Source organism: Ooceraea biroi, chromosome 12 (genome assembly GCF_003672135.1).
Source record: "Ooceraea biroi isolate clonal line C1 chromosome 12, Obir_v5.4, whole genome shotgun sequence".
NCBI classification, from domain to species: Eukaryota; Metazoa; Arthropoda; class Insecta; order Hymenoptera; family Formicidae; genus Ooceraea; species Ooceraea biroi.
Window position 1 is genome coordinate 2,312,909 of NC_039517.1, and position 17,273 is coordinate 2,330,181.

At 46.5% G+C, this 17,273-nt stretch overlaps 1 protein-coding gene across 1 annotated transcript in view; it reads left to right on the forward strand.

Annotated features, from left to right (window-relative positions):
- Window positions 1–17,273, forward strand: part of LOC105281942 — a 38,001-nt gene that overhangs the window by 1,850 nt on the left and 18,878 nt on the right. The window contains exons 3-5 of the mRNA XM_026974462.1: window positions 11,025–11,292; window positions 15,935–16,032; window positions 16,708–16,860. Coding sequence (XP_026830263.1) covers window positions 11,025–11,292; window positions 15,935–16,032; window positions 16,708–16,860 — 519 coding nt within the window. The remainder of the gene's footprint in view (window positions 1–11,024; window positions 11,293–15,934; window positions 16,033–16,707; window positions 16,861–17,273) is intronic.

Sequence of the window (17,273 nt, forward strand, 5' to 3'; positions counted from 1 at the left end):
CGTCATATTTTCTTTTATTACTTCCGAAAAGGGAAAAACGCTGTGCAAGCTCATAAAAAGTTATGTCATGTATATGGCGAAGATGCTTTAAAACTGCGGCAGTGTCAAAATTCGTTTACTAAATTTCGATCTGCAGATTTTAATGTGAAAGATGCACCACGCTCAGGAAGGCCAATCGAAATTGATGATGACAAAATAAAGGCACTGATCGATTCGAATCGGCGTTTAACGACACGAGAGATTGCCGAGAATCTTAACATATCGAAATCGAGTGTTGAAAACCATTTCAAACGACTTGGATACATTAGTAAGCTCGATATTTGGGTACCACATGAGCTCAAAGAAATTCATCTCACTAAGCGTACTGACATCTGCGATTCTCTTTTGAAACGTGAGGAAAATGATCCATTTTTGAAACGCATGATAACAGGCGACGAAAAATCGATCGTCTACAACAACGTCAAACGAAAAAGATGGTGGAGCAAGCGTGATGAACCTGCTGAAAGCACTTGAAAAGCAGATATTCACCAAAGAAAGATTATGCTGTCAGTCTGGTGGGACTTTAAAGGTATTGTGTATTTTGAGCTGCTTGCAAGGAATCAAACCATTAATTCAGACGTATACTGTCGTCAACTGGATAAATTAAACGATGCCATCAAACAGAAACGTCGAGAATTGGTGAATCGCAAAGGTGTTGTGTTTCACCATGATAACGCTAGACCACGTACAAGTTTGGTCACTCGTGAAAAATTGTTGCAGCTTGGATGGGACGTGTTACCACATCCACCATATTCGCCAGACCTGGCACCATCAGATTACCATTTGTTTCGTTCTTTGCAAAACGCCTTGAATGGTAAAACCTTTACTGCTGACGAGGATATGAAATCGTTGTTGGAATTGCTTTTTGCTGAAAAAGATAAGAACTTTTTTGAGCGCGGAATCATGAAGTTGCCTGAAAAATGGCAAAAGATAATCAAACAAAATGGACAATATATTGTTTAATAAAGTTTTTGTTTCCCATGAAAAATTCGCCTTTTATTTATATAAAAAAAAACGCAATTACTTTTTGGCCAACCCAATAGAAGAAGTTACGGATTCCTTTTTTTTATTGATTCATAAATCGCGTGATAAAATCGCGTACGGCCTTTCGGTTTCGAGGTAACGTTATCACAACATAAATTGCAATTGCGATCTCCCTCGCTGTTGCAGCTGATCGCGACGGAAATTCGGGAATGCGTCGGATATCGGAAAATCGGGGCACCGCGACGAGACGTTGCATTGTTCGGAGACAGCGCTCTGCCTTTTCGGTGCTCGCGATCGCGGAAGTTTGCGGTCGTGAAAGGCCCCGGCTTGATTCGCGCTGACGAGCGTAACGCACGCTATTAAGAGCGCTATTACGAGGCTCGCGAGGAGGAGAGGACCTTTCAGAGGCTGCTCGTGTCAACGTCGTTCAACTAACTGCTTAACTAAGTCTCCGCGCCCAAGCAGCTCCGCACGTGGGACTTGATATCGTCGTAATCGAGGAAAACGAGCTCCGCAAATCGGATTTTGCAAGTCGCGTATGAAACCGAAAACGATGTCTCACGAGTTGCACTTTACAGTTAACTTTACATAAAGTTTGCTTAAGTCAAGTCTTCAAATTGTGGCTCGAGTGGGAAGACTTGTTGAGATGTCTACGAATGGAGTTGCTGATCGCGATGCGAACTTCTTAAAAATTAATTGCGAGATTCGGAAAGAGAATAAACAACAACCGTGTCAACTTTTCTCAGAGTTAACGCTATGATGGGGAGAACAACCGGTTAATTGGACAGTAGTTAACTGTGATTGTCGATAGCCGAGAGTATGGGAAGATGGATGCTGCGTGCACCCATCTCGTCCTTCGGGATCATAATTGAGTTTCGCTTGGCTGCCTCCCGGTAGTACACGATGCCGAGACGCAAACGCGTAGTAATTTATGCCTCGTCCGTCGTTGTCAGGCTTGGTAAAACGTTAGGTGGTAACTCGTTGGTCAGACAAGTTGGTCGGACATCTCAGCTGATGAACGCGCGCACGCACCCGACAGGGTGAACTCTAGTTTGACAAATGAGAGCGGTTGCCGAGGGAAGTGCTCCGCTAATATTCCAGATTGAAACAGCATTAGCGCAGTATTAACAATCAGAATTAATCGCGGAATTAATAGCGGTTAAAGCAGAGCGGGACTGTGAACGCTACCTCCCTGCCGCGAGTCACTTTCAAAAATATTAACCACCAATCTCTCGATTATCGAAAACGATTTTAATCTTCAATTTCACCCCCTCGTTTGTGCCTCTGTCCCACATGCGTATCCGTTCGTTTTCCATCTGTATAATTTTAGGAAATGCGCACATGTTGCGCCATTAACCCGGTCGCTAATTAGCCTTCGGCGGATCCACCCTCCCTCGCGGATCCACCCCTCGGCCGATTTCCATTTTGCAACGAGCGACCTTGCGCCGCCGTTATTTTCGTTATCGATATATTATGACGTCGTTATCATCTGCGTGTCGCGCGCGCGCGCACTGCCGGAGCCTGACGGAGCAGAAGTGATAACGTCAGAACCATTCGATCGTCGAGCGAGCCATCGATGCCATGGCTATCATCGGTAAAACGACGCGAATGTCAACAAGTCGCGTGTACATGCCGGAAACATTTGTCCGCGTCCGTCTGCGTTTCATCATCATCGAAGGGGTGGATTACCAGCGGCGTAAGATTAATGCCCGGCGCGCGCCGCAACTCCGAAAAATTCGAGTCGATCATTCTGACACGTGGGACAGAATCGTATCGTCATCAGAGAATCTTTCAAAAACGAAACCGAGTAATAGCGTTTCGATTCGATTAATTTAATTTAATTAGTTAGAAGCTAATTAGCTTCTCTCTTTTTCTCTCTCAACGACGGCGGTTTCGACCTGCGTTTGTTCAATCGACGCGCGTCGAGGAAACAAAATGCAGGGGGTGAGATCAGCTTAGCAACGCACGGTGTTTGCATCTCTGATCGCGTGGAACAGTATCCGCTCTCTCATAAAAGTTTAGTCGTTTTTCCCGTAAGTCCCGATACGATTATGCGCGTCTGCCGAGCGCTACACGGCGCAGAAACGTTTCAGCTCTCATCGACATAATTTTATCGACATGTATCGAGACTCCGAAACTGGAACAACCATCAATTTCGTGATGGTGCAGATGGCAGGAACAGTGGTATCTTTTCTTACCCCTAAGCAGGAGAGTAATTGCGATTGCTGGCTTCGGAAGAGTCGGGGTAGACACATCGGCCTCGCAAAAGTGGGATTTTTTAATTCTGTAGGAGGGTTGAAGTTATTTTTTATTAATACACTTTTTTTTATAGATCTTTGCCAATTTTGATTCAATCAAATTTGTCAATCGACGTGCGTCGCTTCGTTGCGGATGTACTTTTGCAATTGCGATCGAGCGATGAAATATTTATTAATCCACGTTTCAGCGGATTCGCGTTCAATTTGCGAGTCGCGTTTTCGTCAGCTGCGTCCGATCGTACGCGGAATTTCGTCAACGTTTGCTCGGCAGTCGTGAGTCCAGTCGCTAATTGGATCCTAACACGCAACCCTAGCGCACACGGTATCGATATTGCGCGAGATGGGCCGATTGGCCGAGCAATTAATTAACTGACATGCGCCAGTGAGTTCCTGGTTCCCGTCATGTAGTGAAACACTTGGCAGGGACTGGCCGGTGTCAACGTGCCGATTCCGAGCAAAGTGCAACCTACGTTTAGCAGCCTCTTCGTACATCTGATTAGTGACGCGGCTGTCTCAAGTTCATATCGGGATTTCCAATTTCTCCTATTTCTCGTGAGAATTGAAACGTGTCTAATCTAAAGCACCCCTCGCATTCATCCGGAGGTCGCATTCAACCGATTTTCACTCTTCGTTTCATCCCAGAATCTGCCGTTAAATTCCATTTTATCATCAAACTGCCTGAAGCCTTAAGTTTAAAGAAACAATTTGCTAAACATTTAATATAGAGAACATGTATAATAATATATAGTCATATAACACACTGCTGTTCAAACGCCAGCGAGTGAGGGGTTGACACCGGACGCAGCTCGACAGCTTGAACGGCACCCCTCTCGCGATTCAGTGGCGCGAAGTCGCCGCTTCGATCGCGCTCGGCCAGCACTCCCGCACTATCGCGATCGCAGGCATCGTCGCGTTAATTTCGCCAGCGGTCGTGGCCATTGAGAGAGGTTTTTATGGTGGCCCCTACCACCCGCGTGCACCTTTATGTCGCGGCTGAATGGACAGGCCGAGCAGCGACTGCCGACACCACCACCACCACCGTCATCTCTATGAGATAATAGGCCCCCGAGGCTGCGCCCGTGCCATTCAGGCCCCGATCACGGGTTTCGGATCGAATCGCGCGAGAGAACGAGAAGCGAGAGGCGAGGGCGGACGTCGCCGCTGCGGCCTGCAGTTATGCTCACCATACAAAACGAGTGAGTACACTTCCTTTCCGGAAACGTGCCCGCACGTGTAACGGACGCGACACGTCGGAGGAAAAGCGGGGGCCGTGCGGCGGGTCATCATCATCATCGTCAGCAACCCTCTCGTCGCCGAGCGGTGAGAGCGATCGCGCGGCTCGACTCCATGAAAGAAAGGAAAAGAGAGGCAGAAAGATGTCGTGAGGACAAATCCGGATTTCGCCGTTGACTGTACCCCGCTTTTCCCCGTGACCTACGACCCGGGGTGTTCGCCATGCCGGCCTTCAGCTTTAATCGCCGAGCTTCTCCGCTGCTTCCTCCTAGTGGACTTAGTGGAGCTTCTCACCAGCTTGGTCCAGGCTTGCAGATGGATGCACGTTGGTTATTCGCTGTGTGCAGTGAGTATCTCGTTCGAAGGCGTCTGCTGGAGCAACCGCGTCACGCATGTCGCGACGATTCGCACGATTGATGAATGCGTGCTTCATCCGCCGCGAATGTGTTGCTAAACTAACGAGATTTGAAGCGAGATTATACGAGAGTGCGCCAGCTTTCGTCTACTTTTCTCCCCAGAGAAGTTCTCCAAGTTTCTTCAAGTTTCTACGTTGCGAATCTGAGAACTTCTTGGGATATTGAACCGTGATTATTCTTATTTAATCCGTGCGCGATTGGTATAATACTTTGATCTCGCGGTTCACGAGAGAATGAGGGACGAAGATATTAGGGGTGTGATTTAGTTTTGAGGGTTTTTTTTGCTCAAAAACGCATGTATTTAATATGATAATGAATGAATACCTTAATCAAAATATTTTCCTTCCTTTTCTATAACTTTTTCCCATCTTTCTGGCAAGAGATCGATTCCACCACGATAAAATCACTCTTCTTTTCAGTTGATCCATTCGTCGACGAATTTTCGCACTTCTTCCAAATTATCAAAGTGTGTATCCTCTAAAGCGTGTTGCATCCACCGGAACAAATAATAATCGCATGGAGCAATGTCCGGAGAATACGCGGGGTGCGGTAAGACTTCCCATTCAAGCTCTAATAGTGTTTCTTTCACTGATAACGCAACGTGAGGTCGAGCCTTGTCACGAAGAAGAATCACTTTCCGTCGTTTACTCGCAATTGGTGCTCGTTTTTCGTCCAATGCTTGCTTCAACTTGTACAATTGGTGTCGATAACGATCAGCCGTGACAGTCTCATGCGGATTTAACAGCTCATAGTACACTATCCCACCAAATACAGAGCATTACTTTTCAACCGTCAATATTGCGTCTCGGAGTGGATGTTGACGGTTCGCCTGGATCCACCCATGATTTTCTGCGTTTCGGATTATCCAAATAGATCCACTTTTCATCCCCAGTAACAATCCGAGACAAAAGACTCTTCTTTTTTTGCCTGGCGATCAACGAAATGCAAATGTTCAAATGGCACTTTCCGATAATTGATGTCGAACCCATTTCCCTTCTTTCTGAATTTTTCCCATTTCATGTAACTGTTGTACGATCAACATTTAATGCTCTGGCAAGTTCTGAAGTGGATTCTGTTGGATTGTCGTGCAATAATGCTTGGAAATCTGCATTTTCAAGCTTTCTTGGTTGTCCCGAGCGTTCTTTGTCCTTCACATCAGTATCAGCACTTTTAAAGCGTCTAAACCAGTATTCACACGTCTTAATTGATGGGGCAGAATCACCATAAGTTTCCACAAGAATTCTATAACCGTCAGCCGCAGTTTTCTTTTGATTAAAAAACAAAAGCAACGCATGTCGAAAATGCTGTTTCGGAAGTTGCATTTTTACGATGATATAAACACGACTGTTATTGCATCTATTGCTATAATGCTACTAAATGTCATGAATAATGTCAAGACTGTAAGAAACAACAGTTATCGGAAACAGCGATTGGAACAAACTGACACTACAGCCATCTGTTGCAAAACCCTCAAAACTAAATCACGCTCCTAATAATTAATGCAGACAATCGACGAATTCGTTCGTACATTTTTATCGGAGATCAGATTGCTCAAAGAGCTCGTAGATGAAAGATGGCTCGCTGGCTCTGGCTTTCTAAGATTTTGCGCAGCTTTGTGCATCGTAGCTTTAGTATGACAAACAGCTTAAACCGCACGCTCGTTCACGAGATTGGCGCGAACGGCTTTCCTTTTACGACGCAATCGAGGGTTGCAAACCTACGCGAACCGATCGTCACGAGTTTCGCCACGCGCGAATGTAACATTATAAATGAAATAAAAGCGAATACTTGGTGACTTTAGAGGATGGTATACGAATCGCCTCTCGAATTCTCTGCGATGCGATTCATCTGAATTTTTTCGCATGTAAATGCGCGTCCATTGAGTGTTATTTATTAATAATTGCATTTACAGCGCGGCGTACCTATGTATGTATGTACGAATCTCCGCTTCAGCTGAACGGACAGTGTACGATTTAATTGAATTAAAAGTACACGATGAGAATACATATTCAAATGAGAGCGGGAAAAAAGAGAATCATCAGGAGCGCTCGCTTTGTAATCGCATCGCGTCGCATTCCACCGTTGCGTTCTCTTCAGCGTCGAATTTCATTCCCGTCGACGTTTGCCCCAGATTATCACGCGTGCACCCGGTGTCCGGAAAGTTCGCGTGTCCGATCAATTTGTGGTCTACTTCCGGCTCGATTTTTCACTCACCGGGGTGGAGGACAAACGCGATCCTTCTTCCTCCTGCCCCCGCATCCCCGAATATCGAGCGAGCTCGTCGACCCGAGATCAAAATGTCGCGAGACGAGCGGAAGCCACCGATAGAGACGCGGATTGTTCCCGGAAACGAGGATGGAAAACTGGAGGGGCGCTCTCGTCTCCCGATTCCCCCCGGTATTTGCATCCACCCCCTGCATCCTCCACCTACCCCCGAATCCTCCAATTCCCCATTGCCCGACTTATTAGCTGCAGGAACGCGATCCCGCTCGGCATCGCCGCGACGTTCCAGGGGTTTCACCGGCGCGAAACTCGAGACACATTTATCGCGTAGTCTACCCCCCCGTCAGCCCCCAGACGCACCTACTCGGTGCTCGGTAAATCAGTTTTGAAACTTTTATCAGGACGGCCCCGGGTAATAACTTTGACCCCCCGGTTCACTCTTAGTATTTCATACGGCTGACTGCACGGAGGAAATAATTCCTGCTTTCAATTATTAAAGCAGACGACAGATTGCGAGACAATCAACAATGGGGTGAACAATGGGGATGTCGTGTGCCGACTTCCAAGAAGACGGAGGGTACGCGAGAGACCGAGCGTAGCTTCGCGTAGAGAAATTCCTCCCTTACGGAGAAATCCGCGTACGTCCGGGGGATGTTGGCGGGGCGCGCCCCGGGAAATTGGCGGAGATTTAATTAATTCAGCTCGATGGAGCCGGCAGGAGTGACTCGATTTCCCGATACGGCAGCACGACATCATCGCTAACGCAATGCAGCACGACGCGACGCGGGGTAGATGACAACGAAGGCGCGCTGCGCTGCAATTAACCGGCTCGCAGGGTGCTCGCCCTTATAGTGGCGAGTGACAGCGGCGACGCGCCATTAGATTATGCATCGGCCTTGTTGTCGTGCCAGTTTATTACCGTGTTGCCACGCAGCCAGGCAAAGGCCAGGAAAACGGATGCACGCCGGGTGCACCCCGTCGCCCTTGTGGCCCTTGTGAGCCTGGGCCGCGGGACAGGATCATCAAGCCGGCGGTTTCCTTAGACCCTTGTAGAACTCGGAATTCGCAAACGCGCGATATCCTGCAACTCCGTCCCGGGAAAACGGGGTGGAGGAAGGGAGGGAGGGGTCAACGAGTCTAAAGGAATCTCCGAGGCTTCATTACTCTCGAGGAGCTCTTCTTCTTGGATTAGAAATTCTGCTTCTCAAAGTTCGTCAAAGAAAATTCTCCCGTTGCGATTGAAGGACCGCAAGTGCGCCCTTCAATTACATTTGGGCGCTTTTGGGGGCGCCTGCGTTTCCGCTTCGCGGTGGAATTGGACGTCGCGTCGCGGATTTTGCGTCGTGACTTCAAAACGCACGAGGCGACGACACAGTTTTCTCTGCTGATAAGGGTGGGGAAAAGGGCGATCGGTGAGTTATTAATTTTTCTGTTCCGTGGATGTGTAGGCCCGTGCACAATCAGGCGCTATTCAGACGAGCGATGCCGCTCTCGATAGCCGCTTTTGACTTCGGACGATCTCGAGACCAGCATCAAAGACCCTCAACGAAGTCGAGGAACTCGCTCGTTGCGATCGCTTAACTCTATCTATTTCTATCTATTTCTCTCTCTCTCTCTCACTCTCCTTCCATCCCTCCGTGCTCTGTCTCCCCGTGAATTCGAGAGATAACGAGATGAGGGAGATGAAACAGAACGCAGCCGTGAATGCAGTCCCTTTACTTTACCTCGTGGGGGAACTTTCGCCGCGATGGGAATTCTAGTTGCTGCGTTTGTTGCACCACCGCGCCGGCGTCGAGGCACGGGGCGTCTTCGTTTGACAATGGAACAATCGCGCAAAGTTACTCGTTAAAAACTTTCGTCGAGAAACACCGGGAACGCGAGCAAAGGTAAAAAGATTGTCTCTTTTCACCCTCGTTATTCCGAGAGAGATTTCATTCGGATCGCGCGGGCCGTCGCGAAAGCGCGAGCTAATTTCTGATAAGATGGATTCCCGTTTCTTTTAATACATGGCGTTAGAAATTGCCCGCTTGATTTTCTTTAGAATTTGATAAAAAGAAAGAAAGAAAGACAAGAAGATCCAAAAGTCCCGAGCAAACTCCCGAGAGCGTCGCTTTGTAGTTATTAAAAAAAAAGAAAAGCACATGAAAGAGAAAAACGAGATGAGATACGCGATGCTCTCTGTCATCGGGCTCGCGTTACGCCTATCAAGCAAGGTTGCAATTGCAGAGCTGCGAACGTGGGTGGTTTCCCTTTCTTCTCGCGGCGCAGTCGACTGTAAAAAAAACCGTCTCGCGTTTAATTACAGAGACCCGCGGGGTGGCCGGCTTGTTATCCGCCGGCTTGTCATTATTATCACGATTGCGAGAGCCCGTGGACACGCGAGGTGACGTAACGCAATCCCGACAAGTCGGAAATAAAAGCTCGCCTCTCGCCGGACAATCCACCGCGGCACAATCGAGTTGATAATGGATTTTTAATCGAATTCCACGCGGATCCTGAGTCCCAATTATACAACGATTATGTCCCCGTATTCGCATCGTTGAATCTCTACATTGGATCGTTGAACTTATGCGGAGAGAGAGAGAGAGAGAGAGAGAGAGAGAGGAAAAAGAGAAAATATATTTTTTTGGGATTGAATAGACGATTTCCAGCGGGACTTTCTCGCAATGGAATCCTAAACTGTTAAACTCTTGGGCATCCTGAATATTCTCGATTTCACCAAATTCGGAAAGCTTCTCGGGGGTAAACTAGACCTCGCTTTAAGGGGGGAGCCTGCTTTAGAACGTTGAAAATAAGGTATAATTTTACGAATTTTTTTGGAGAAACTATACAGCGGATCATTATAAAACTTTGATGAATTTATTAGTACATGTTTAAAGATAAAAAAATTATTTTTTGATTTGAATATATCGCCTGTAGAGGTCGTCCTGGAGGCATCTTAGTGCAGCCGGCATTGTAAATTGGTGAGCATTCTCCTGCCTCCAAATTTCATCCAAACTGAAAAATTGAAATATTTTCTCGTTATTTATGAATTCCCATCGTCGATGAACCTTTAATATTCATAAAAACATTAAGTTAAACAATTATTTTTGCATGAAAAAGTTCAAAAACTTTGCCTAAAAATCGTACTTTTGTGTTCTAAGCTCCACCATTTTGGCACTTTTCAACTTTTTTCTTCTCTCTTTGGTTCATCGACGATGGGAATTCATAAATAACGAGAACATATTTCAATTTTTCAGTTTAGACGAAATTTGGAGGCAGGAGAATGCTCAGCAATTTGCAATGCCGGCGACGCGGCTGCACTAAGATTTCTCCAGGACGACCTCTACAAGCGATATATTCAAATCAAAAAATAATTTTTTTTATCTTTAAACATGTACTAATAAATTCATCAAAGTTTTATAATGATCCGCTGTATAGTTTCTCCAAAAAAATTCGTAAAATTATACCTTATTTTCAGCGTTCTAAAGCAGGCTCCCCCCTTAAACTTCAAGGTTTCGTTGGACCTTGTATCTTGAAGACTATTTGATTCTCCGTGGCAGTCGTTCCAAAATATTAAATAGCGTTGCAAGCTGTCCTGCATGATTCCGTTTCTCTTCCTCAGCTTTTGCTTCTTCAGCGTCCATCATTGCCATTTATTCTCTAGCTTTTTCATTTTCAAACATTCAGTAAGATGCAGTATGTCCTCGCCATCATTTCTCATCGCATGCACTTCAAAATAAATAACCAGCCCCTCCATTTGACCTCCCTTACGAGTCGCAACCTTTAAGACAACCCATGACTCGTAAAGATGATCCCGACAACAATCTCGCAATTTTATGACACTGTCAAAGGATCAACGGTTGACTCATTATCACGGCAATGTCCTCAGCATGTCGCCACGCAACGGCTCCTGCGTGGCGGAAGTGAGTTCCGTGAGGAGTCTCTCCTCGGACGATGTCTCGGCGGCCAAGACGAGCCGGAAGAAGACGTGCTGGGCCCGCGCGACCGATCCGGCTCACCGTCGTGGCCGCAGGATTCAGCTGCTGCAGATGCTGGTGCTGCCGTTCATACCGATCCTCGCCCTGATCGTGCAGACCGCCAACACCCTCCACGACATCCTGATCTACCGCCAGGAAGTGGCCGACATTGAGTCGCAGGTGAGTTCCGGCACCCATAAATAAGCTTCCACTGCGGAAACTTCGGTTTTACGATCCAACTCGATGGCCGTAACGGCTGTAAAAGTTACACACACGCACGCCTGCGTTGCGCCCGGATAATTATGCAAAGAGCGCAATTAGGCTCTTAGGGTCGGCTGATAATTCACCGGTGATCGATCGGCGACGGTCGTGGCGGCGGCGGTTCGTTTGAGGGTAACGAGAGGATGAGCAAATACACCGCACCTACGCGCTTTCACGTCCATGAACGTCGCGTCGCGTCATAATCGCGGCGTTTCCACCACTTGAACCGCGTGCTTGATTAATTTCCCCGGTGGTCGTCTCGATTTGCAGCCCTCGCCAGAAATAATATACGCGAAATAATATAAAAATAATATATGAGAAATGATGACGAGGACGAGGATACTGCGAGAACGATTGCCACGAGTGATCGGTCCGCCGCGGCCGCACGGGGAACGCGAACAAAAGTTTTATCATTTTATCGAGGCCCGACGATGTTGCATCGGATATTGTCCGATATTGAAGAAATCCGATATATATCTTACGGCAAATATAATAAATAATGGCGAGAGTAACGTTCCGCACGCGCGCCTCGTTGCGTATCCGCTCGCTCGCGGTCGAGAGATCGCGAACAACCTTTTCCCCGAGGTCATCCCTTTCGATCGCAACATCCGAAGGATCGAAGGATGGAGGCAAACCCTCCGGAGTGGCGTGGAGGCCGGACATCACAAAGACGCGAACGACCATGGGGTGGTGACCGATTTCCCTTCCGCGAGGCCGGGGGCCATTGTTAATGAAAACGTCGGATGGAGATCGCACCGGGAACGCGCGATTCGATTTCCGATCGGCGACCGTCCAGCAAGAGAAATTACGTTATAGCGTTGTCTCTCTCTCTCTGTCTTTTTCGTTCTCTCTCGCGCGCGCAACACGAGCCGGCTATTTTTATTTTATCCTCGCATGCACGTTCGGATTATTGACTCGCGTATGCACATCGCCATCATCGCCCTTTCGCCACTTCGAGAAGAGCCACGAGGAGGAGCGCGTGACGAGGGATGATGAAATAAAATAAGAAAAGGCTGACGGGAGGGATAGTGACGTAACTGGCGTTTAAGCCTGATCGCGGATCGCCTGATCTCTTTGCTCGGATGTAAAATGGCCAATTTTCCATTTACGGGCGTCTCTTCTTATTCGTGAGTATCGCGAGAGTCCTTCGTTTTGTCTGTAATATAGTATCCCCCGCGAGGGATGACGTTCATCCCTCAGCCTGAATTTGAGATGGTACGTTGAGGGTGTCTCGATTACCTCACCCGCCGGTTTTATTAAATTTAACTTAGTTTTATTAAAAACTTAACTCGATTTCGATTTAATTCAATTCGGCCCGAGTTTGACATTATCGCGCGTGCTATCGTCTTGAACGTAAATTATCTCTATCTTTCTCTCTCTCTCTCTCCCGCCGTCGTGGCGAGAGAAAATTTCCACGCTCTGCCTAATCGCCCCATCTACGAGGAGCATTACGCATTACCCCCTGGGAGCGTAAGGGTGGATCAAATCGAAATTCATCGCGGCGGGGGCGCGTTAGCTGCAGCTACAACGGTCTTCGATCTCGGGTTGCTTGTTTGACCACCGTCGAAAGAATGGATGCCATTGTCGGACGTACGTATGTTTGCGCTCGTTCTCGCTCGTGTAGACCGACCGGCCGGGTGTTTCGATGCACTCTCTCCGACACACCCTCCCTATAATGTGGAAATTTTATTTTTTCCATTTGCACCACCATCAACCGACAAACTATCGACGGTTTTTAAACTTTCGTAACAACGATTTTTTGCAATTCAGCTTATTATTATCGAACGAATCTACGTAGAACGAATTAGTTCTTAGGCATAGAGGAAAGTCCCCGATTATGAGATACCATATCGATTTTGCCGAATGTAAGGAAATCTATAGGCAGAATTTAAAAATGTAATACGTTATCTTGAAGAGAATTTAATAAGCTTTAGGTTGGTGAAATGAAAAATCTAATTTAAATATTATTCTTTCTGAAAATTAAAAAAATTTGAAAAAAGAGCTTTACGCAGGATCGAGAAAGTGTGCTCCTAATATAAGATACCTCGAGAAATCGGTGTTAAAAGTGCAAAATACATCAGTATTGCAATTAAAAAACTTTATTAGATAGTTTTATAAAAATACTGCTGCCACAGCCTTCGCCAAATCTTCACGATTCCACTGTCGACGCTTCCTCGTATCTAACCTCCATAGTCAGATTCTATAAAAATTAAATACACAAAACTTCGTAATATAAATCCGTATTAACTTTTCTTTAACCTTAAGTAGTATTTTCTTTCTTTTTATTACACTACATAATCTTCATATTCGAGCAATAATTATCTCATATTAAGAGTACCCTGAATATCTCATTATACGAGCCACACGCCTAGCGGTTCCGCGATCATGAAATCTAACCTCTACAATTAAGCAATTCAACAAATTGCGTATTTTCCTGTTACTACGATTCTACTCTATCATTGCATACTGAATTTATTGCCAACCATTTCCTTATTATATAATAAACAAGGTTTAAAGACTTACCTCAAGTTCCTTTGACATGTTCACAATTTCACAAATCTTTTCTTGCAAAGGCTAAACGCAATAACGAACAATGAATTTTTCACTAAATACATTTTACACCAAGAGTAATAAGTTCATGGTGGAACTAACAGATGGTGCTCACTAGTTTAGCAGAAACCCCATTATCTCATATTAGGAGCATATCTCATAATAGGGGATTCTTCTCTACAAATATACAGGGTGTCCCGGGTTTTAACCGACAAACTGCGGGAGCATATTCTACTAGTGGAAATAAGAAAAAATTCTTATATCGAGTTTGCTTAGAAATGCTTTATTACAAAGTTATAAACCAATATTGAAAAGAAATATCAGATAAGTAACAACGGAACATAGTGTAGAATTTGGAAGGTCGAAGATGTTTATGTGTATTTACATGTATTCATGTTGACTATGTTGAAACGATTCAGTATGATTGTTACTTTCACAACAGTAGCTGTTAGATTTCAATCGTCGTGTCAACTAGCAATTACTATCAGAATGCCAAAAGTGTCTTCAAATGAGGAATACACCGATATTCATTTCGTGTGCGGATTCTGTGACGGAAATGCACGAGCTGCCGTACGAGAGTATCAACGTAGATTTCCTAACAGGAGAGTACCAAATAGATTTAAAGCAACGAATTACTAATTCAGTTACTGAGATGCAACAAAATTTTCAGGAATGTCGTACTGTAACAAATTCTGTACTACGTCGATGTCTAGCTTGTATCGATGTGCAAGGACAACATTTTGAAATGCGTCACTAAATCATTGCGTAGATAATTTTTATTTTTGTGAAAAAATCCGTTGTTACTTATCTCATATTTCTTTTCAATATTGGCTTATAACTTTGTAATAAAGCATTTCTAAGCAAACTCGATATAAGAATTTTTTCTTATTTCCACTAGTAGAATATGCTCCCGCAGTTTGTCGGTTAAAACCCGGGACACCCTGTATAAATATATAAAACTCATATTTATGACGATCAAACTGCGGAGGAAAGATCATTTCCGAAGACCGGAAACTTGTAGAGGAACGTGTGATACAACAGCTTTATGCAAAGATAAATATTTGTAATATAAAATGAAGACTTGGAGATTCAGGGAAAGGAGATCTTCTGTCAGAAGATCGAAGGTTCCATGAAGCAAAGTAATCATCGTCGCGGACGTCGGGGGCGGGAATCGTAAAGCGATCTTATCACCGGCGTCATTAATGCAATATTAATTGCCGCCGCGATTGCCGGTGGACTGAAATGAAAACAAGGCCACGCGCGTCCTTAGATCGACGGGATTCCTTAATGGCCGAGGGAAAATTCAGTTAAACGACGCTGCAGCGTCGGTCGCCGTGACGGGCGACAGGAGTATCAGAGGCAATCTGCGATACACGAGCGCCGTCAACGCGACGATCCGTGGAATGAGAAAATCCAGAAGCTCACGTTACGTGCGGATTCGCACGACCGACGATTTCCGGACCCGGAGACGCGCGCGAGCGACGCGCGTCGGATGAGCGACTGGATCCCACCAATCCTATCAAATCAACTTATGGAATCGGAGATCCGCGTCGTTAGTGATCTGCGAAGAGGCGAAGATCGCGAATCGACGAGTCTGCGGAGCGCATCCGCGTCGAGTAAACGCGGGAAACGGGAGACGTGTAGTACGATCACGGGATCCTGGAGCAACAGCCATTTAGGCACTCGAGGCTTGGAGCAGCCATTCGATGCACTCAGGCCTGTCCACTTCTTCCGTGCCTCACAGTTAGTCCTGTCCCAGAACGGAAGTTTCGATGGACGACACCGGTCCATTATCCCGACGAGAGCAACTCGAGAGCTTCGTCTTGCTCGCAGGAGCTTCAGGAATATTCAGCTGAGAGCTAGGAAACAGTCGTCGGACCGTTGCGCGACTTTATCGCGCACATTTGCAGGCTGATGGTCAAAGTATTGTATGATGCTTTGCATTTCTCTGAAGATTTTCTGCTTTTCGCGATGGATATGCATGGTCCTGATGGTTGACGATCGTTTGCAGGTGACGATAGCCACGGACCTGGGCAAGATGGTCACTAGGATGCAGCTGGAGAGATCGGAGGTGGCCTTCTTCATCTACACCAACGGCAACACTCTCAGGCACGTGTCTCCCGAATCGACTTCCCTCCCCTGCGACTTCACGCTCGCGGATTCCAACAAGTTCGACCCGCCCCGTTGACTCTGCGACGCAACAACGCGCTGGAATCCCCTTTTAATTTAATTCCCAGCTCCTCTTTCGCCTACGCCCTTGCTGAAGGACTCGAGGTGCAATTATCATCTCGCCGGTGCGCTTTTAAATTCCCGCTGATCCGGTCGCGCGATCGTGCCCCGTCGGCGAAATGCGTTTCCGCCCCGATCCAGCGCGCCTTCCTTCCATTTCGCATTTCGCGTGATGAGAACGAATAGCTCCTCTGATTTCAAGACGCAAGGCAAACGTCTCGCGGAATACCGGAACGGTATCCGCAGCGATTACTCCGTGGAGAGCTCCGCTCGAATCGATCAAGGGACCAAACGCGATATTTTTATCGACGACCCTCGACAAATTTCATCTCGATTAATCTCGACGAGTATAACGAAGACGAGTATCTTCCTTATGAAGCGGTTAGCAGATTCCAAATTCGCTGCTTGAAATTTTCATCGTCTGTCCCACCCTCTTCTTGCGTTTACTTTCACGCGCTCGTGCGGTGTAAGTTCTCGTTGACACACCTCGGAGATTTAATCCCCCGATCAACTGTTTCTTTCTCTCTGCTTCTAATCCACTTTGTGGAACCGCAGGTCGAACCTGACGCAGAGATTCGCCATAACCGACCAGGATCTCCACAATATGAGCACGTGGCCGCTGGTGTCCGTGCCGAGAGACGAGAGCAAGACGCAGACGTACGACGTGGTGAGCAAGGAGGCTTTCCAGGCACGGCTGGAGGATTTCAGGTAAGTCGAATCGATCCGCCGCGGAAGGTTGACCCGGAGGTATCGCCCGTCGCAAACGTGCTTGATTACCGTGAAATCGCGCTCCGTAAAACTCCGAGCCCGGCTCGGAGTGAACCCCCAACCCAGCCGCGATTTACCCGAGAGCGACGCGCGGAAAAAGCGAACGAAAATTCGCAGGTGAGAATTTATTGAGATAAACATCACGAAAGCGTGAAATATCCAAAATCGTTAAACGTGTACATATTAGGGGTGTGATTTAGTTTTGAGGGTTTTGCAACAGATGGCTGTAGTGTCAGTTTGTTCCAATAGCTCTTTCCGATAACTGTTGTTTCTTACAGTCTTGACATTATCCATCACATTTAGTAGCGTTATAGCAATCGTGTTTATATCATCGTAAAAATGCAACTTCCGAA